Source organism: Chaetomium fimeti (genome assembly GCF_033439085.1).
Source record: "Chaetomium fimeti strain CBS 168.71 chromosome Unknown B0H64scaffold_8, whole genome shotgun sequence".
NCBI lineage: Eukaryota > Fungi > Ascomycota > Sordariomycetes > Sordariales > Chaetomiaceae > Chaetomium > Chaetomium fimeti.
The window spans coordinates 679,972-701,212 of record NW_026944336.1 but is presented as its reverse complement, the minus strand read 5'-3'; the positions used below and the strand labels follow the sequence as shown (position 1 = coordinate 701,212).

Genomic DNA, 21,241 nt, shown 5'->3' with positions numbered 1-21,241 from the left:
GTAAGAGGTAAATGGTACAGCGAGAAAGAAGGAAGGAGTAGGGGGCTTGCACGAGTTAAAGGCAAAACGATTTGATCCGGATGTAGTTAGCGTGCTAAGGCTCCGGGCGAAATAGATTCCATCCATCCATCCATTCTAACACTTGATATGCGCCAGTGGGACTGACTGGTCGTGCTTTGGGCGATGACAACCTAGCAATGTACAACTAACTACATAGGTAGCTATCAACAACTAACTAGGTAGTTATAGGTGCTTATTTCTAGGTGTCTGGGAAATAGAAGGTTGCCCGCCCACATGATGTGGTGTCGTTCGCTTGCCTAGTGCCCTCGTGGATGCGCGCAACGCTTGCAACACACGCTCAATTCACCAGACGAAACTTCCCGCGATCCAACCCAACGTACGGAGATAATGCTGGTGTTTGGAAATGCCGATGGGATCGGAGTCTGGCGCGTTCGAATGTGCGCCCTGTGTTGGCGGCGCTTCGGACGTTTCCGTTCTTGCCCCCCTTCTTGCCCCCGCCCGCGTTCGCGTTCCCGCCCCGCCCTCTGTGGAGAGAAAGGAGGCCTACCGGGGCGTAGACTACGCCGCGTAGTAATCGTTACATTCGGGCTGTCATCAATTAATCCGCCGCCGAGAATGGGGAACCGAAGACAAGATCTAGGGACGCCTTTCGGCACCCAAGCAGGTAGATACGTCTGTAACCCTTGGTATAGCCAGCGAGCGTATTAATAAGGTAAAGACGTCGCTGCCGTCCTCTTCTCACATATAACGGAACACTACTATCAAAGAGCTCTCTCATCGCAAGTAGAGCGGCCTATCCCCCGGGGTACTGATCCAGCTTCCAATAAGCGGATCAATGATGCCTCACGAAAATGACCTTGGGGGAGACACGACTAATGAACACTTCATGGACATAGATACGTGCGGTGTCGATCTTTTGGCCGACCCATCGCCCCTACCTATTCCTCCCTGTCTACTCAGATGAAGCTGAGATGGTGATGTACGCAGTCTCCCACATATCGCGGTAGTTATCTCTTTTTCCCACGCTAATTATGCTATAGCCGAGACACTACGTTAAACGGACAGTCAACCAAACTTTGGCGCTAGTTGCGACCAAGATTCTCCAGAGGGGTCCCCTCGGGTACCTGCATTTCCGGGTGCAATGACTCTAGCGTACAAAGTACTACACCATGTAGTAATAACATGTCAACTCCTTTTCCTTACTGGGAATCATGCCACTCTATAGGCTGCTAGCTCTGGAAGCTGTCATTTTGTTGCGATATCAATACCTCAGACTTTAGATAAGGCGGCACTTACTACTTCAAAATCAAGCGTTACTCGTCAGCCATCAGTTGTGACTTGATCAGGACTCGGAGCGACTGAAGTCAAACCCCCTGCCTAAACGGCCGTTCCGTATCAGGTCGAACATAGTAACACGGTGTGCCCATTTGTCATGTGCCACAACCGTTGATTAGCACGGTCATACACCCGAGTGTACCAGCTCGGTTCTCCTGGTTATCATCCCCATCTACTCCTTGCGCCGGTTTGCAGCTGTCACACGTGAGAGTTGCTGAAGTAGTATTGCATGCCCAGCGTCAATATGTCTAGGGCGAGAAACTCTCAGGTCCAGACCAAATATTACCTTCGTGTGTTGCGCGAAGTAGAGTTACAAAGGTTCGCCGGGGAGTTGTATTGAAAAGTACCTACTACGTGTACCCGTAGGTGGACGCCATATATGCACCCCGTACACGCGAGAGGTGTAGTTAACCAGAACTGGACGCCAGTGGGAGCTCAGCTGAGAAGCGTCTTATTTTGGGTCCTTGCTAATAATCACAAATATATATGAAAAGAAATCTAGTCTAGTTTACGTTCCAACTATGGATCCAATGAAATGGAATGAGTGACATGAACCCCAATATCCTACCTGGGCAAAGCAGGAATCATTTCTTGCTGCTCGCCCGCCGCTGCTTCGGCACACGCATCAGCCAGTAGAACCCAACCGCCGCAGCAATATTAAACACGCAGTACGCCCACACCAAACCAAAGTCGCGCCACCGGTTGTCAAAGCTCAGGTTCTTGCTCGCCAGGAAAGCGTTCGACTCAGACATGGGGCAGTAGGTGCAGCTGCTCGTGTCGTTGTTCCCGGCGACATAGCCCCCGTGTTCGGCGATGTACGGTGCAATGTACTCGCCGCAGGACTGGCCGGCGGGCGCGTCAAACTGAAACAGCTCCCTGGGCAGGCAGTAGACCGGCGCGTCGGCGAGGGCCGTGGCGAGGAAGCCTTCCACGACGTAGGTTAGGGGGTTGACGCGGTACATGAATATCCAGAATCCGGGGAGTTCCTTGGGGCCGGCGAGGACGCTGTGCGGATGGGGGTTAGTACCTAGGTAGATAGCGGGGGCGGAGGTGGCTGAGAGGACGGGATACTACTCACCCAGCGAATGCAAACATCAGGACAAAGAAGAGGTTGCTGATCCCTCCTGCCACCTCGGCAGTGTCGATTCCGGCAATCATCATGTTGCCGAACGTGCCCGAGAAGACGAAGAAGGCCCAGACATGGAGGAAGATGGTGATGCCGCGCGAGTGGACTGCGTCCGTGTGTTGTGCGTTGCGATAGAGGCCCATGGGGTAGTACCAGAAGAGGAAGGAAAAGACCGCCATGATCTGTAGGCCGGTTGTCAGCTTCCATGTCGTTCATGTCGAGCATGATGAGAAAGGGGGAGAAGGCCCGGAGCCTGCGTAACATACCGAGTTCCAGGCCATTTCGACGGTTATGGTGCCGAAGAGGAACGCAACCCACGAGTAGGCCTTTGCGGGCCTCTCTCGTGCCTCGTAGAGCGTGCGCTGGCTGACGAACATGGGCATTGCCTGCTCGATGATTTTACCGAATATGACGAGGAAGATGTAGACACCCAGCATCTGGTTGAACAGGCCACGCCCCGTGTTCTCAGCATTGACTTGTGACAAGCCGATGAAAAGAGCCTGCAATGCCATGTTAGCTGGGGGAAGGGGGGGGGTCAACAAGACGAATGTAAAAGCATTGGGGACTCACTGAGCCTGCCGTCAACACCGCTTTCGAGAAGATGTAGCTCGGCGTTCTCCAGTACTGCTGGAAAACGCGCTTAGTAACCAGCGCAACCTGCGTGGGAAGACCAGCGGCGAATTCGCTACGATCCGTTGGGTCCGTTGACTTTGGCGTGGTGTCGGCCTTCTTACTAGAGAGGCGGGCAAGCTCCTTCTGAACCTCTTGGTACTCGGGGCTGGCTCTCCAAACAGCCGGCCAGTCCGTACCGGTGTTTTTGGCGTTTGGCGTGGCGCCAATGACTTCCAGCATGTACTCGGCCGGGTTCATACCAGGCTTCAAATCGGGTGCGCCGTTGCGCCGGAAATAGTCGACAAGAACCGAGGAACCCGGTCCCACCTCGCCAAAGTAGACAGTGCGGCCACCCTTTGCCAGGAGGAGCAAACGATCGAACCTCTGGAACAGAGCTGCGGACGGTTGATGAATGGTACATAGGATGGCTTGGCCGTTCTTGGTGAGCTTCTCCATCAGATTGCAGATCGACCAGGAGGTTTGGCTATCCAGGCCAGATGTCGGTTCATCAAGGAACAAAAGGAGTTCCGGGCGTGCCGCGAGCTCGACCCCGATGGTCAGACGTTTCCGTTGTTCCACATTGAGACCCTCGCCCAGGGAGCCAACAACAGCGTCGGCGCAGTCTTCAAGGTCGACAAGCTTGATGACTTCCTCGACGTAATCGAGCTTCTCCTGCCGGGTATAGCGAGTAGATTGTCGTAGTAGAGCGCTGAAGGACAGCGCCTCGCGTACTGTTGCTGTGTGAAGATGAAGGTCCTGCTGAGTAGCGTATCCGGTCTTTCTCTGGAACGTCGAATCCCTAGGAAGACCGTCGACAAGTGCGTGCCCCGTTACAACGCCCATCGTGATCCGGCACGCCAAGGCGTCGAGAAGCGTGGTCTTGCCGGCTCCAGAGACCCCCTAGGATGAATGTCAGTTAAGGTATCAGAGCAGGAGAGAGAGGGGGCGGGAAAAGAGAGGAGAAAAACCAACCATGAGAGCTGTCAACGTCCCCGGCTTCACCCAGCCGTCGACGTGGTCCAAAATCGTACGCGACTCCCCCTTAATGTCCACTTGGTAACAGATGTCTTGCCAGTGGAAGACGGACGTCTGCTTTGCAATGTTCTGGACCTCGCCGTCCGAGTCCTGTTTCTGCTCCTTATCAGAGATGTACTGACGTCCTGCTGCTGCCATCTCTTCATCGCGACCGGCCTTGGCTTGCTTTTTGAGGACTTTCCGGGGAAAGATGAGAACCTCCCCCTTGGACTGTTCCGAAGTGATCAGGTCGGTTGCCGCGAGGTGGCAAATCAGGAAGAAGACGGTAAGGGCAATGACAATGCCAAAGTTTCGCCAGCGGTGGGCGTTGACGAAATCGTACGTGATGCGAAGGTGCTCAGCGCCATCGACGAAGGCCTCCCCTTTGACCGACCCTTCAACGGAACAAACTCTGGCGGTCATGGGAAGGGCGTCGGCTGCGTACTCTGGCCCGCTCGGCACGAAGTTGGCGCAGGGGAACTGGCGGCCGACGAATTCGTTGAGCGTGAGGCTCTCCTGGATATAGAAGACAGGGTTGATCCAGCGCAGCCAGCCGATCCAGCCGTCGAGGTAGGCCTGAGGGATGGCGAAGCCGCTGTATAGCACGACTCCGAGCAGGATGACTGCACCGGGTGCTAGTGCCTGTGACACGGTTTTTGTGACGGACCCGAGAAAGCGGAATAATGCCGACATGGAGATGATGGTGACGGTAGTGAGAAGGTAGAAGAAGAAGAATGGCCCAGGTTCTCGGCGCAGATTGCACATAAAGTACAAGGTAACATTGACGAAGGTAGAGTTGGCGAGCTTGTAAGGCAGGTCCATGACCATGGAAGAAACGGCCTCTATGCTGGGATGGTACAGAGCGTACCGTCGGTGCTTCTCGACGATTTTCCGCTTTTCGTAGAGGGTAAGTACCTCGAGCATGCTGCCCAGCCCATTGATGAGGATAGTGAAGAAAATGAGAAGGTTGCGGTTGTCGATGCTCGAGGAGTCTGCAGGCATGTTGTAAAAGATACTCGAGATGATGATTGCCTCGAAGAAGTTGGTGGCGAGCATGGTGATGGTCATCCACGGGTCGCTGAGCAAGAGCCTGTAGCTCCTCCAGAGGGTGAGGGCGAACTGGCCGGCGAACGACAGTGTGTAGGGGGACCCGGTCCGCTGTGAGCCGGATTTCTGTGCTGACCGAGCGATACGGAACTGGTCTGATTGGGGGCCACCAATGGGAAACCGGCGTTCGAAGTCGTCGATGTCGTTGACGAGGATCCTGCGATGCTCACTTTCCTTCCATGCCCGAGCAAACTCGTCGGCGCTCCGGGGCGGCGTCTTGCCCTTCCATCCAGGACGGATGATCCGCTCCGATGGGCTTGTCATGGATGTCAAGAAGTCGGGGCTCGTCTGCTGTTCGGGGCATTGGAAGCCCAGTCCCTCAAAATATGCCTTCGCATCCGACGTCTTGCCAAAGAAGATCTGGCGGCCTTCATAGAGAACGATGACCTTGTCGAACAACTATTTACCCGCCGCTGTTAGCTTAAGATGACGACCGGGGAGAGAGGAATGAGCTCACGTCGTATGCTTCCTGGGGAGCCTGGTAGATGGCCACGAGAACGGTATTGCCGAAGACCCCTGATTGGAGTCGCAGAGTCCGGCAGAACTCGATGGCATTCGCCGAGTCCAAGCCACGGGTGCTGTTATCCCAGCACTGCCACGGAGAGTAGCTGAGAACCGCCTCGGCGATGCTAACGCGCTTGCGCTCGCCGCCACTGACGCCTCGAATGTAGTCGTTTCCGATCCGCGTATTCTTGGTGTGGGCGATGCCGAGCATGGCCATGACGACGTCGCGGATATGCTCTGCGTACTCGTGCTTGTGCTGCATGAGGCTTCTGGGGCACCGGGCGCGCGCGGCAAAGTAGAGCGTTTCGCCAACCGTGAGCTTGGGGAAATGGTGGTCAACCTCGGCCGTGTAGATGGCTTCGCCCTTGTAGCTGGTGCGGATGTCCTCCGCCGTCAGCCCCTGGTAGTTGAGCGTGTAGTCTTTGCCGACCCGGAAACCAAACGCCTCGCCAGCGACCGTCTTGAGGAAAGTAGAGCAGCCGGAACCGGGCGGGCCCAGAACACAGAGCATCTCGCCGCTGTTTACGACGCCCTCAAGGTCCTGTAAGATGTCCACGCGCTGGGGTTGATGCTTTCCGAGGAGACGGGCCGCAAGGTCCATGGCGCCGTAGAAGAGCCCTCCGACGGTCTTCTGGTAGTTGACCACCTCTGACCTGCCGAAGACGTTGAGATTCCGGAAAGCCAACCCTGCCGTGTTCGGTGGTGTGCCGCCAAGGGCCTGCATCTGCGTGTTGTAGAAGACTTTCGTCCATGCTTTGGAGTCGAAGTCCGGGCTCTTCGGATCCAGCCTGCTGTCGGAGGGCTCTGGGAGAATAGTGGCGCTGCCTCGGGCAAGAGATGAAGAGGTGATGCGCCGGGCGAGTTCGTTAATCTGCTCATCCGCGGATTCCTCGACCGCAGTGGTATGAGAGGAGGCTTCGGTGCCACCATGGCCCGGGTGGTCTTCTGATGGTATGAGATCCGGGCGTTCGTGACCGTGGAGCAGCACTTGGGCTTGCATTGCGACGACTGGCCAGGCGTCCCAGGCAGCAAAGATAGGTGGTAAGCTGGAAGAAGTGAGGGAAGTATCATGCACACCATCTCAACCTTTAGTGACAATGAAGGGGGTGCTGTCCCCTTTATTATCTTTTTCAGATGCCAAGCGCACAGAGCGGCACGCGCCGGTGGGTTACGGACCAAAGGCATAGTTGTTGACTTGTATGTTGTTAGTGCAGGACGGCGACCGAAGTTGCGATGGGGCCTACCGGAATTCGGCGGCACGCTCCATCGGTGCCCCTTTGGCGGTTCCAGACTCAACATGCCACGGAATGCGCGGGTTGCGGATGGGGGCGATGGGTGGGATGCCGGACTTACACCCCGCCTTAGTGAACGTCCGAAAGTGCGAAAGTGCGAGATAAAGAGGGTCCATTCATTTGATCGTCATCATCCCAGCCTAGCACATGGCGATGACACTCGAAATCCCGTTGCCAAGGACCCGGAATCAACCAGAAGGCAATTTGCAACACAGCAGGGAGTTTAAAATATGAATTGCCTCCGCCCGACGTGTCTCGCCGCTCCCCACCTCCAACGCTCGATGAGTCCGAAACTCCGAAAGTGCGGTCGAAATTAGGGGCACTTTTTTCAATGGATAAACCAACCCCCAAAGGCGCTATTTCGGTATGTGGCAATGCCGTTCGGGTTCCAAGTGTCCCAGCTCAATCTCCAGGACACCGCGATGACCGAAGCTGGCTCCTTGAACCCGCAAAGCATAGAAAGAAGCGTGTTGGTTGACCCCTAGTGCACGCACATTAGTGTTCGAACTGCCGGCATCGAAAAGTACGTGCTTCTCATGCCATTTCCGCGGTCTTCTCTGACTGCCGTAGACGCGCTGCAACCGCTCCCTCCCGCGCTGCGAACGATGCGCCTCCTGCGGGCTAAGCTGTGTGTATCCTGAGAGACGCCCGAGGGGGAAGAGGAAGGGGAGGAAGCCAGCCGTGTAAGATCTGTTCTGACCGACTAATACTATCCCTCCATCTACGACCCGTGTTGACAAGACTCGATCCAGACCAGATCACAGTAGTACTCTCGCCCTCATTCTAGAAAGGCTTCAGCGCGTCGAGGCGCAGTCCTCAGTGCGAGAGGCATCACTAGGCTCAACTACTCCCACCGCAAATCACTCCTCCAGTCCAGCTTCGGCAACACTCCAGTGTCAGCCATGCGGGTCTTCGGGAGAGATCAGAACTCCCATCTTGGTCGAGCCTCTAGAGCCTCGAAACGCCTGTAGTCCTTCGACGCTTGATGCCACGTCGATGCTTAGCTCCGCCATGTGTGATGTTCAGCGGCTGAGAAAGAAGCGGATCGCCGGGCCTAAAGAGCTTGTTACCGAGGGGATCAACATCACGCCCGATACGGCAAGGTCGTGGGTCAAGAGTTCGTCTACCCCCAATCCATGGAACCCTACGATGCGTCAGATACATAGACGGGGTACTCACATCCAACAGACTACTTCACCAAAATGAGTCCCAAGATCTTCCCGTCACTGAAAGATCCGAAGCTCATTGACGAGAAACTCATGTACTTTATGCCGGATCTCATCACCATGGACCACGTCCAGGTCGATGCCTGTATCCTCGTCATCTACTATTGCATTCTGTGGCAAGGATGTTTTCGACTCGATGACAGTAGCAGCTCGTTCAGCACCCGCGATCCGCAAATCATTCGGCAGATCTTGATATGCTGCCTTCGAGCCGTTTCTGTGTGGCAAAGAGAGGCAACCGGCTCCATCACGGACTTTATTGCCGCCATGTTCATGGTTCGTCCCGCTCAAGCACGAGGCACGAAAGAGCACAGGCTGACTCACCCCGTCCCTAGACACAAACCGCGGCAGAGAATCTTGATTATGGCCTCAGCTGGGAGATGCACAAGCATGCCTGCATGTATGCCCAGGGTCTGCACCTTCATAGTCTCGACGGAGACGGCGCCCTAGGTGCTTCCGGCGTGGCCACGAGCGACGAGGGCCGCGTGAACATGTGGAACCTCGTCCAGCTCGATCTCTTTCACCGCCTCATCAACAATAAGCCGCCCGCCTTTCCATTTGATCTGAACAAATGGCGCGTCAATCTGCCGTGCCTCGCCTTTGACTCTGCGCCAGGTCGAGATGAGGCTGTACCGGCCATGGCGTTCCTCGCCAGGAGCCGGATCACTCTCGTCCTCATCAGCTTCTTTCAGGCTCTCGAGACACTCAACAACGACGGCGGTGGCGATGCCTTGAGCACCATCCAACCGCTATGCATGCAAGTTGAACAGGTCTTTGAGGAATGGAGAATCGTAAGTGGCCCAAACCCGTTCCCTGGTCCAGCTACTACCAACCGTCCATGTCCTGACAGTGATGGGCAGGAGGAATGGCTCGGGTCCTCCCACAGCGACAGTCTCAACGAATGGTCCATATCCGAACTCGCCCTCTCCGGCTACACCTGCGTTCTCTTCATGCTGGGCAGGGCGACCTTGCTCGGCCGAAACGAAGGCCAGCCGCCGCTGGACAGTAGCGATATGATCCCGAAAAGCGACCTCTCCATGAGAGCGGCTCGAAAGGTCGTCGACATTGTGTACCACATGGTGCACGTTGCGCGACTGCCCGGGCCGGAATCCCTGTCCTGCGCTCTCGGGACGTACCGGGCGTACGTCGCGTATGCGCACCTGGCGAGTGGTTTGGCAAGTGACCCGGATGCCGTCACTGCCCCTGACAATCTGTTACGTTTGAAGCAGTTCGCTGAGTGCGTGCAGAGCGTGGCGGGGAGCGAGAGGGAGTTTATGCCGTTGGCTAGGGCTCTCGAGGCTGTGTATAACAGCGTGGAGACAATGGTACCTCGTGTGTGGCCTTGAGGAGAAAATGGCTTACTCGACGGATTCCTCCTTTTGTATTGCTTTATCCATGGGCCACGTTCAACGGTCACGCAAAAAGGGTTGCGAGTCCCGTGTTACGAATCGAGGACTGCTGCTTGTACTAGTATTTCAAACTTCGCTCTAAGAACCTGTCTTGATATCCAAAACGGAAGAGCCCGGCTATCATTTCCTTATCTGCGAGGCCGAACTCGGCTTTCACAGCCACGCGACTGGGTTCCATCAGAGCGCCGTCAACGAGCTCGATGTGGCGGGTTGTCATGATTATCAGATGGCCATCCCCTGCACTGTCGATGGTATCGACGAGCGCGGACAGAGAGGCGGTTCCTTCGCGTGGCTGTGAATTGGCGTTTTCGACATCTTCCAAGTCGATAATGGATCGGGGGGGGGACCCGGGCGAACAAGGTCTTCAGGTTGACGGGCAGGCAGACAATGTAGATATTCAGGACTTCGAAGATGGTAGGGACGGAAACCGCCGGTACCCAGTTGAAGGACCGTGTGGTGGAACGACACCCTCGTAAGTAGCGTAGCGGGTATATCATCAGCACGCTGGTACAGAGCTGTAAGAATGACGACAATGTCTGCTGCTGTTGCCTCGACCTTCGTGTACGACGAGCCCATCTCCAACCGGAGTGTTGGGGTCAGTGTCTGGATAACCCACTAGCCAGGCACTAGTTGGTAAAGCATACCAATAGTAGAAGCGTAGAATGGGACGAGGGGAGGCGTAGAGGAAGTATCCTCAATGACATGCAAGGTGGTCCAAGTTCTGTACAAGGGGAGGGAAGTGATGGAGTTATTTCAGCCGCACATACCCTAACAATTGAATAGGCGGGTCCCTCGCGTTTCTCGCCTTCTTGCTCTCACTTCAGCACAAGCCGGCTGGCCTTCTGGGCTTGATCATTCCTTCGTAGCGCGGCCCGCTAAACACGGAGGACGTTGAAATCGGCCGCTACGATGAGCCTCTACCAAACCTCAATGATGCTATAAGTAGAGTTGACCGTACGGACCATAGCGCGCTCCTTAGGCCCTAGCACGATACGTTCCTTGTAGGAGCTTTCTATATATTCGTGTAGAAACGTCCGGACCGGCCCCAGAACGTTTGGGTTGATAGTTCCCGGGCGAAGTCTACCTAGAAGCGGCAGGAGTTAAACCTACTATAGCTTCACTTAGTTAATATTAGTTTTAAAGTATAATAGTGAGCCGTATGTATCCGGGGAGCGCTATACCTATCTATTATATATTCTTTCTTTCTAGTAAGTTTATAGAAACTTTAAGAGATAATAGAAATTAGTAATATATTAATACATTTGTTTAGGCTTTATATCGAGATTCGTTTGGGTTAAAGAAGCCTGCGAAGGAGGGGGAGAAGATATACTCGGACCCGGCTACCTATATTCTATCGCGCTCCACCTTTATATCCGAGTCCGGAGCAATAAAGGGCTTCTCGTTACCCTCCTCCTCGATAGCACTGACCGTGTAAGCCTGGAGTCGCGTATTGACACTTTCCTGGTCCACCTTGGAGAAGTACGACTACCGTTGTACCGTTATAGTGAGTTGTGACGAACCTGTCTCTGGACCCGTCCTGTTAGGGTTCAGTATCGGTCGAAGGTATTCTCTCAAGGGTGCTTAGGTTCGGTGCAGCCAAAGGGTGCACAACAAAGACTTGTCTCAACAGTAGGCTCTCGAGCTTGTAGCGAACTGTAGTTGTGATTGCTAACTGGAGAACTCCCAGAGCTCTCCAGAACGAGTGACTATATACTATCTAAGTCTTGAGGTATCTCCGTACCTTGCTCTGTATGCTCCGTGCCAGAGCACCCAGAGCGTCGTGCTCTCCCTGCTCTGTGCCAGAGCACCCAGAGCGTAGCGTGCTCTGTCGTGCCAAGAGCAGAGCACCCAGCTGGCCGCCGGTGATTGGCTCGGGGCGGCCCGCGCCCCGTGGTGGCATGTCTCCAGCACGCCCCTCGTTGGCTGTTCGTGACACGATGCCCCTCCCTGTTGGTCTTCGTCCCGAAGACCACGCGCTTCTTTCCGTCCCCGAAATAGATCCAACAATTTCCTACTCTGTCCGTGGTGAGTCTTCTCCTTCACCTTCTTTTCGTCATGTCGCGCGTTCGCAAGCGCAACAGTACTGACCGCCGTCATGATCAGGTCGCCTGTGCCGACGCATTTGGCTCCGTCATGTCTACTTGCTCGTACTGCCGTAAAAAGAAATTAACCTGCACCGCGGCGGACAACGCTTCCAAGTGTCGCCCGTGTCTTGCTGCGAACCGCACTCGTTGTGACGTTCACGGGGCAGATCGTGAGTCCCCCCTTGCCTCGTCAAGTGTCTTCTAACATGGTAGTGCGTGTCTTCATCGAACGGAAACGTCAACTGGACAGTGAGCGCCAAGCGACCCTGAGCAAGCTCCTCCGCTTGGAGCGACAGTCCCGCGCCCTTGAGGAAGAGGCCTTGGAGGCGTTCCGTCGCGAGTCGGAGCTTCTGGACGAGGAGGAGGAGAAAGAGCGACGGGACGCTGAGTCATCCCGGGCGGTGGCCTCCTCGGTTCCCGTCCTGTCCCCTGACGGCACTTCCCTGGTGCCCTCCTGGCCGCAAGGGTCCGCCCTTCCTGTCGACTCTTTTCCTAGCGCCTCATCCGACGATTTCCTCGCCGGGTTTGACTTGTCCGTGGGGTTTCCTTTGGTCGATCCGGGTTCCTCTGGTGGAACTCCTGAAGTTTCTCGGGGCAGTTGAGATTCGTAGCTGGTTGCCATGAATTGTCTTCTGGGCCAAAATCCAGCCATTTAACCAAATACTCCAACTGTCCTTTCGTGATGCGTGAGTCTAGGACTTCCTCAACGTCCCATTCTTTTTCTTCGTCCTCCGCCTCGGCGTCCTTGTCGAGTCGCGCGTTCTCCGGCGCTGGTTCTAGAAGTGAGATGTGGAAAACGTTGGTCCGTAGTCGCATTGTCGAGGGCAACGCGAGAGCGTAATTGTTCTCCGAAATCTTTTTGTCGATCTTGAACGGTCCGACTTTGCGAAAGTCGAGCTTCCTGCTTGGTCGCTTCGTGCGAAGATTTCGAGAAATGAGGTAGACTTTGCCCCCCTCTTCTAGGCGAGGTCCCTCGAGCCTGTTTCTGTCGTAGAACTTCTTCATCCGTGTTCGTACGAATTCGAGTTCTTCCTTGAGCATCGCGTGCAGCGAGCTCATTTTGTCGGCTTTGACTGCCGCTCTGGGCACCGAAACCTCGGGCCCTTGTCGCAAATCTGCTTCGTAGCCGAAATTCGCGAAGAATGGCGTAACCTTGGTGGTCTCCGTGACGGTGGTGTTGTAGGCGAGTTGCGCTGTCGGCAGCAGCTCGACCCAGTCATCCTGCTGGAAATTGACGTACAACCGTAGGTATTGTTCGACGACCTGGTTGAGTCGTTCCGTCTGTCCATCCGTCTGTGGGTGGTAAGCGGTTGAAAGCTTACTCTTCGTACCCAATCTTGTCATCAGAGCTTGCCAAAACTTTGATGCGAACTTGGTGTCTCTGTCCGTGATCCATTCCTCTGGCCATCCGTGGACCGAGGTTATGTTGCGATAGATCACGTCTGCGAGTTGTTCTGCTGACCATGTTTCCTTGTAAGGGAGGAAGTAACTCCACTTGGTGAGTCTGTCCACCATCGTGAGGATGCTGTCGTATTCCACTCCCGTTACTGAGTCCTTGGATATCGGCAGCTTGGTGATGAAGTCCATCGTCACCGAGCTCCATGGTCGTTCTGCAACTGGCAATGGCTGTAGTAGCCCGTACGGCTTGTGTCGTCCTGGTTTGCTTCGCTTGCAGAGGTCGCATTCCGCCCGGACCCCTTCTGCCGTCTGCTTGATTCCTGGGAAGTCGTAGTTCTGCTTGACTTTCGCAATTGTCTTGCCAATTCCCATGTGTCCTCCGAGTCTTGACTCGTGGATCTTTCGAATGAGCTCCTTTTGGTCACCAGGCCTGACGTAGGCCTTGTCGTGGTACCAGAGTCTCGTCCCTTCAAGTCGCAATCCTGCAATCTTGGATTCTGGCTCTTCTTGCCATGCATCGCGCTGATCGTCCGCGATGATCCCTTGGAAGTCTCGTTCCAATCTTTGTTCTCTGAAGGCCGCACAGCATTCTACAAACGGTTGCAGAGGCCTGGCTTCGGGATCTTCCGACTGTTGCTGAAGTGCTGCGATCTCGTAGTCTTCAGTCGGTTGGGAAGCGTGCCGTAGCGATCCGTCTGTCTGTTGATGTAGCAATGGTGGTGAGGCTTCAGACGTGTTGTCGTGATGATCCGCTCTCCTACTCAAGGCATCTGCTCGTGCGTTCTCTGAGCCTTTCTTGTAGTGGATCGTGAAGTTGAATTCGGACAGAAATTCTGCCCACCGAGTCTGTCGTCCGTTCAGCACCTTGGTGGTGGTGAAGTATCGTAAGTTCTTGTGGTCCGTGTACACCTGGACTTCGTGTGTCGTGCCGCTGAGGTATGGTCTCCATTCCTGAAATGCTTCAATGATTGCGAGAAGCTCCTTGTCGTGGATCGGGTAGTTGAGCCTTGGTCCTTCGAGTTTCTTGGAGAAGAACGCAACTGGATGAAGCTTGCCGTCCTTGTCCCTCTGACCAAGTTGTCCTCCGATCGCGAAGTCCGAAGCATCAGCCTCGACTTCGAAAGGTGTGCTTGGATCAGGCAGCATGAGCACCGGGTCGGCGATGATCGCATCGCGGATCCGCTGGAAAGCCTGCTCGTGCTCCTGCTTCCACTGGAATGTGGCATCCTTTTTGGTAAGTTCGTGCAGAGGTCTCGCGAAGTCGCCAAAATTCTTGATGAACATTCTGACGAAGTTGGCGAATCCGATAAATCCTCTGACCTCCGTGGCGTTCGTCGGTGTCGGCCACGTCTTGACAGCTTCCAGTTTCTCGGGTTCGATCTTGACCCATCCCGGGGAGATTTCGTAACCCAGAAACACTGTTTTCTTGACATGAAACTCGCTCTTGTCCTTGTTGACTGACAATTTGTGCTCGTGCAGTGCGTCCAGCACCTGCCGCACGTGTCTCTTGTGTTCTTCGAGTGTCTTGGAGTAGATGAGAATGTCATCCAAGTAACAGACTGCAAATTTATCGAGGCAATGTCGAATTGCGTGGTCGATAGCGGCTTGAAATGTCGCTGGTGCGTTGGTCAACCCGAACGGCATGACGAGGGTACTCGTAGTGCCCGTAGGGTGTCCGAAAAGCCGTCTTCCATTCGTCTCCTTCCTTGATGCGGATGTGGGCGTACGCTGTTGGAAGGTCGAGTCGTGTGAAGTGTTGTGCTCCTGACAGCTGATCTCGAAGCCTCGAAATCAGTGGCAGCGGGTATCGGTTCTTCACCGTCTCGTTGTTCAACTGTCGGTAGTCCACACACATCCTGAGCTTCCCATCTTTCTTTGGAACGAAGAGGACTGGGTAGCCTGCTGGAGATGTCGATGGTCTGATGTGTCCTATCTCGAGATTCTTTTCGAGATAACTCCTCAACTCTGCATCTTGCTTCTCGTTGGTGTGGTACACCTTGAAAAACTTCAACTGGGCTCCTTCCTTGAGTTTGATCTCGTGATCCCAAGGTCCGTGGTCTGGTAGCCCTGCAAGATGTTTTGCCGTGAACGCCGGGTGCCCCTTGTAGTCGTCTGGGATCTGTCCCGTTTTCGCGTTCTTCGCCGTACCTTCGTAGTATGCGAACTTGCTGTTCCCGGGCTCGATGCTTGCTGCTTCGAGTCCCCTGACTTCTTCAGCTGCCAGCTCGATGCTTGCCGCTTCGAGCTGATTGACCCATTGTTCGTGTTTGAGCATTCCGTGCTCGTCGACTGAGACGACGGCGATGGTTCGTTCCTCCCGTGTCTGCTTCTTTCGTCGTGTGCCGCTTCTTCCGGACTCCAGAGTGCGTGGTTCTGCACTGGCTGCTTCCTGCGGTGGGCCCGTAGAGGGGGTTCGTTCTGACCCGCTGCTCTCCCGTGGCTCCTGTTCTGCGCGTTCTCCCATCAAGTTGGTCGGATGCTCCCGCTGTTCCCGCGGTCGCAGATGGCCATCTCCCTTCCAACTGATGTCTGGGTCGTATTCCTCATGCCATGGGCGTCCGAGAATCATGTCTTTCTTCGGCCCCATGTTTACGATGTCGAACACCACTTGGGTGGTTTTTCCTTCCACCTCAATGTCGAGTGGTTCTGTCTCTCGTCGTACCCATTGTGTGTCGAATGGTCCCTTGACGACGTGTGGTTGCTTCTTGATCCTCCATGGGATTCTGAGTTGATTCACAAATGTGGGCGCAATGAGATCCATCTGCGCTCCTCCATCCACTAACGCGAGGGCTTCGATCTTCCCCCATCGCGCTGTGATCCAGAGCCTGTTGTCTGGCTTGGTGCTTCGTACAGCAGCTACTTCGTGTTCGTCTGCTGGGAGGTCGTTGTAAGGCTTCTGCTTGCGCCAGTTCTTCCTGTACTGCGCAGCCTGTCTCCGTTGTTGTGGAGTTAGAGATTTCCGGGCCCCTCGGAGGGCCCTGAGCCGTTTCCCAAGCTCGCGTAGTACTTCAAGGCGTCCCTGTCCGCACCTTGGCTTGCGGCATCAATCGTCTGGTGTTCTTGGAGCCATTGGGCCGCCCATGCCTCAACTGGGCGCCTCTCGTTCCTTCGGGATGCTCTCGTCCTCTGGTGTGGCTTCCTCTGGGATTGCTGTTCCATGTATCCCCAGATCTTCTCGTCGGCGTGTGATAGGCAGTCTGCGCTTCGGCATTCGTCGACTCCTACGCCTGTCATACAGCGTCGAGGCCAGGCTGCCTTGGGTTTAACCCTCAGCCTGCCCTCGTGAGTGCGTTGGGTGTCCCACAACATGCTTGCGGGAGCGTCGCCGCTGTCGTATACCCATCTGATGGGTAGGGGTTGCATTCCTTTTTCTTCCCTCGTGGGCCAGAAACTGTTGCGAAATTTGTCCTGGAAGTGGTACCGACATTCGTGCGCGATGCACTGGAACCAGGGCAGGTAGATGTGACTTTCTTTTCGTGGGTTCACCCGCTCGTGGTCTTCTGGCAACAACTGGAATCCCTCCGTGTTGTTCTCGCCCCGGAAACCCCACCATTCAAGGTCGGAGGTTTGTCGTCCGGCGCGCACGATGTGCTGATGTCGCGTCCAGTATTCTTCCCAGCTCTGCTGTTTTCTTCCTTTCGCCGCATTCTGTTCCTGTGCGTAGTCGAAAAGTTGCTCGGGGTATCGTACTCCGTTTTCGTATCCTTCCGCCTCTTCGGTGGGTCCATCCCACGGTGTGTGGTGCGGAAGTGCCTGGCGGATGTCGTCCTGCAAGGCCTGTGCCTCTCTTAATGTCTTTTCGACGTGATCCCCGGCCCTGTTGTTGGCCTCGGTGATCTCTTGGACTCGTTCCCTGGCGAAATCGAGTTCCGCGCAAAGTCGTCCGTACTGGTCGTTCCTTCTCTGGAGAAGTTGCTCGAGTTCTTCTTTCTCTCTTGACAACTCCTCGATCCTTTGCCGTTGGCTTAGGACCTTCTGTTGCAGAAAAATGAGGTTCGGGCTGACTCCTCCTTCACCCTCGTGGGTTCGCCATTGCCCGTCCTCTTGCTGAACCAGGGTGATGCCCCAGTCCTCAGCGACTTGTCGGATGTACCGCGGGGGAGCCAGTTCTCCCTCGTCATCCGTTTCGATGAAAGCGTGATGGGCGGTGTCATTTCCCTCCTGGTGGTTGCTGCTCATCAAGTCTTCTTGATCCGAGTCGGTGAGTTCATCGTCCTGCTCGATGACTCGGTCAATGTCGATTTCGAGGTCGTCCTGCGTGTAGCTGGCGGCTGCGACCTCCAGAAACCGGGTTCTTCTTCCGACCGTGTTTTGGTCGATGGTGGCAGCTTCCTTCCCTGGAACCGGTCTCCACTCTTTCTTGCTGCGGCAGTCTCGTTTGAAGTGCCCCTTCTTGCCGCAATTGTAACAAGTGATGCCTGATTTGTCCTTGGCACCATCTCTCTTTCCTGCCCATTGTGCCTGGGCAGCGCTGACGTCCATGGGTCCCGAGTGCGTGCCGTATGACGTGCTCTGGTGCTGGCGTTTCTTTTTGTCGTTGGGCTTGTGGTAGCCTGCGGATCGCTGAATCTCGCTGCCCTTCTTCTGTTGTTTGCGGGCGAACTGTCGGTCGTCAATTTTGACAGCCATGGCGATGTACTCGTCGAGCGTGTCAGGTCGGCTCTCCTTGTAGAGCTCGTCCTTGACCTCCTCCTTCAGTCCTCCGTAGAACAGGTGCATCAGCCCCTCGTCGTCTATTTCTGCCTTCATGGAGTCTTGTCGGAAAATCGTGGCGTAGGCGGTGGCTGACCTAGTCTGCTTCAGCCGTCCTAGCCGTTCCTGGGCGTGTAACTTCTCGTCCTTGTCACCGAACACCTTCTGAATCTCACTCTCGAACTCGGAGTAGTTCTCGAAGACCTTTTTGGTGAAGGGTTTGTGGATTGCTCCGCCGAGGAAATCACTCAGTGTTCCCGTGAACCACTTGAGGGCCTTGTCCTTGAGTCGGGTGGCGGCGTATCTGGTCTTGGATTCCTCAGTGGCGAACTGGTGCGAGTTGTGGTCGAGATAGTTCCGCATCTCCGTGATCCAACCTGGCAAGGCTTCCTGGTCGCCCCCGTACTTCTCGGGTTGCTCCAATTTGACCTTCGTCTTGGCCGGGTCCTTGGTGTGGACCTCGGTCGCCGCAAGTCGGGCTGCCAATGCCGCGTTGCTGGCCTTGGTCTTCGCAAGCTCTTCTTCAGTTTCATCGAGTCGTTCGGTGACTCTCTGAAGCGCGGCCGTGATCTGGCCCGGCGTCGGTTGAGTTGCCATGTCGTTTTACCTTCGAGCCTGAACTGTAACAGATCAAAGGGAGTTAGCAACGTGTGACGAACCTGTCTCTGGACCCGTCCTGTTAGGGTTCAGTATCGGTCGAAGGTATTCTCTCAAGGGTGCTTAGGTTCGGTGCAGCCAAAGGGTGCACAACAAAGACTTGTCTCAACAGTAGGCTCTCGAGCTTGTAGCGAACTGTAGTTGTGATTGCTAACTGGAGAACTCCCAGAGCTCTCCAGAACGAGTGACTATATACTATCTAAGTCTTGAGGTATCTCCGTACCTTGCTCTGTATGCTCCGTGCCAGAGCACCCAGAGCGTCGTGCTCTCCCTGCTCTGTGCCAGAGCACCCAGAGCGTAGCGTGCTCTGTCGTGCCAAGAGCAGAGCACCCAGCTGGCCGCCGGTGATTGGCTCGGGGCGGCCCGCGCCCCGTGGTGGCATGTCTCCAGCACGCCCCTCGTTGGCTGTTCGTGACATGAGTTGAGAAGTGTTTTAGGAGTAGGAATAACAACGAGAAGGTGAGGAGGAAGGGAGTTCTAGGGTTTAGGGGGGAGAGGAGGGAGCCACAATAGTATAAGCGAGCCTAGCCAAGGCCAGCAAGGCCAGTACCGAGGCTCGAGGGTTGGGCGTAGTTGGTTCGCGTCCCCGAGCCGGGAACGGGATCCTAGCACCGAAAACGCGCCGTCATCGCGAATGCGCGGGGTATAAGCTGAGGGATTTAATGGGGTGTGAACGAAGTAGAATGAGCGACGGCTTCCAGCCTCCGTCGCCGGCGCCGTTTATAGTCGTTACAGAGCCGGCCCTACTCCTGGAACGCGAATAGGTTCTCGGCCAGCAAAACTTCGGGCGAGGTGTTGGCCCGTGCTTGCTGAGTCATCAATTACAGTTGTACGAAAAGCAAGATTTTGCGTCCTCGGAAGCCGTCTTCCTACTCTCCTCCGACAGCGCATCCAAAGAGGACCGGATCTCGTCCAACCGTCTCCCCTTCCCCCAATCAATGATATTGCGGACGTACTTGCGAAATTGAATGTGATGGTCCGGGTCGTGGAGCAGGAAGTTCTTGACATTCGCCATATGATACGCGAGCTCGTCATGTTTCCAGGTGATACAGAGCCGGGCTTCAGAACCACTCATGGCGATGCTGAAGGTGGCACTATCGATCGCACTGATTTCTTTGTTGTCGCACTCCGCGAGCCGGCGGTTAAGGCGATCGGCAATGTTGACGCATGATGCAGATCCGCCTAGGCATTGATTCGTTGCCACCCAGAAACTCCCAGCACCAGACGGACCGTCGCCTTTAAACTCGATGACGAAGAACGGATAAACCAGACCTTGGCTGTTTGCGATCATCTCCGATCCCAGGAAAATGAGCTGGGTTTGCTGTTGGGGAAAGGCGGCCTGGCGGTTATATCCATAGAGCATATCGGGGACTGGATTGCTGACTTTGTAGTTGGATCCGGAATTGGGAACAGTGTCTCTGGCCATTGGCTGCCTGTCACTCCGGCGCAACACGTCTGTGGGATGACACCTCGGGAATATGCTATGCTTGCAGTATTCTTCGACTTCCGACTCTCCGCCTTGCGTCCAGAGCGCATCCAGATCAACATCTTGCGCCACGTCTTGGGTCGAAAGACCGGGGGAGTCCCGGTCCGTACCGACAAACCGAACAATGTCGGCGATATGATCTGGCAATTGTTCCCAGCGTGGGAGCAGGTAGATGTTGTTTGCCGCAAGGTTGACATCTCGGTATACCGGCTTCTCGACCAGACCCTCCACAGAGGAGCGGTGGGAGACATTTGATGGTGCGGCCGACCCCGTCTGTAGAGTTCCCGGGTTTGAACGAGGCGCAGCAGAGGCCGGCGTGGACGGAAGTACGAAGCCGTCGAGATCCCGAATTGTAGCCATCTCCGGTGCCGATCGAGTGAGCTGCTTCGGAATGGGCTCGCCTAAACGGTGAAGCTGGGTATCTGACCTGCAGTATCTCGTTCGGCCTGGCTCAACAGATTCGAGCCAGTCCAAAATGTGAGTATAGGTAGACTCGCGGGACCTCGGATGGGTAAGGGAATTGGGGTTGCCGAAGTCTTCCGGAAAGGAGGCGTGTGGTTGGCGGGGAGTCGTCGGCTTTGGCTGTTGCAGTGCTGTCTACGCTCTCGCGGTCAGTCTCGTCGACTCGCACGCAAGGCGGTGGCCTCCATACCTTGTTTGCCTGCCCATGCATTAATCGGATTCTCTTCACCAGCGATGGATTGTTGTGAGAACAAGTTTTAAAGGGCCTCTTCACTGGTTCCGGGGTCGCCTCGTGAGGTCGGTCTTTACTCAGTGTTTCTGCACCGCACGAATTAAGCGATTGTCGCCTTCCCAAGAGGTTGCTAATGAGTGCGTACCTGCACTTTTCCCTGTCGCGGCGTTGAGCAGTTTCCCCTGTAAGGCCTTGGAGGGCTCCGAACGGGAGTGGCGATGCCGGGCCTTGGATATTCTTCCGTCCATCGCACCGAATCTCTTGTCACGAAAAGATTCTTTGATGGCAGTTGCGGGGCATCGAGACCGGGGAGGTTGTTTTGATGATCAGGTGTCGGTTTTTTTTCGTTGGGACCGTGGGCGTGTTGGGCGCGTGGAGAATGACGCTGCAAAGTTGGAAACAATGAAATTTCGAGATCCCACGCTCGGACCCTGCACTGATTCCCGGCGCCACTGTTTGGTTTGTTCAACTTCTGATCTTAACGAACAGCGAATGTGGGATGGCTAGGGTGAGTGGTGCCGCCTCTGCCTCTCTAGGGACCCAGACTGGTGTTTGGAATCAACCGTAGCAGTTTTCGGGTTAGCGGT

At 55.3% G+C, this 21,241-nt stretch overlaps 3 protein-coding genes across 3 annotated transcripts; 1 reads left to right on the top strand and 2 right to left on the bottom strand.

Moving 5' to 3' along the window:
* Nucleotides 1-1,779: 1,779 nt before the first annotated feature.
* B0H64DRAFT_366369 (ABC transporter CDR4) lies at nucleotides 1,780-6,748 on the bottom strand. Its single transcript, XM_062801903.1, has 6 exons — nucleotides 5,673-6,748; nucleotides 4,067-5,614; nucleotides 3,053-3,994; nucleotides 2,749-2,982; nucleotides 2,435-2,664; nucleotides 1,780-2,361 (listed from the first exon to the last, which is right to left on the bottom strand). Exons 1-6 carry the CDS (start codon nucleotides 6,717-6,719, stop codon nucleotides 1,941-1,943), a joined length of 4,422 nt encoding a protein of 1,473 aa, XP_062655431.1. The 5' UTR covers nucleotides 6,720-6,748; the 3' UTR covers nucleotides 1,780-1,940.
* A 402-nt stretch (nucleotides 6,749-7,150) lies between these two features.
* Nucleotides 7,151-10,074, top strand: B0H64DRAFT_408427 (uncharacterized protein). The gene is made up of 7 exons (XM_062804649.1): nucleotides 7,151-7,375; nucleotides 7,511-7,534; nucleotides 7,582-7,694; nucleotides 7,764-8,128; nucleotides 8,200-8,510; nucleotides 8,570-9,025; nucleotides 9,095-10,074. The coding sequence occupies exons 1-7, from the start codon at nucleotides 7,343-7,345 to the stop codon at nucleotides 9,578-9,580; spliced, it is 1,788 nt and encodes a 595-aa protein (XP_062655430.1). The 5' UTR covers nucleotides 7,151-7,342; the 3' UTR covers nucleotides 9,581-10,074.
* Nucleotides 10,075-19,229: 9,155 nt separating this feature from the next.
* B0H64DRAFT_242639 (uncharacterized protein) lies at nucleotides 19,230-21,053 on the bottom strand. Its single transcript, XM_062799868.1, has 3 exons — nucleotides 20,800-21,053; nucleotides 20,613-20,740; nucleotides 19,230-20,557 (listed from the first exon to the last, which is right to left on the bottom strand). The coding sequence occupies exons 1-3, from the start codon at nucleotides 20,900-20,902 to the stop codon at nucleotides 19,292-19,294; spliced, it is 1,497 nt and encodes a 498-aa protein (XP_062655429.1). The 5' UTR covers nucleotides 20,903-21,053; the 3' UTR covers nucleotides 19,230-19,291.
* Nucleotides 21,054-21,241: the final 188 nt, after the last annotated feature.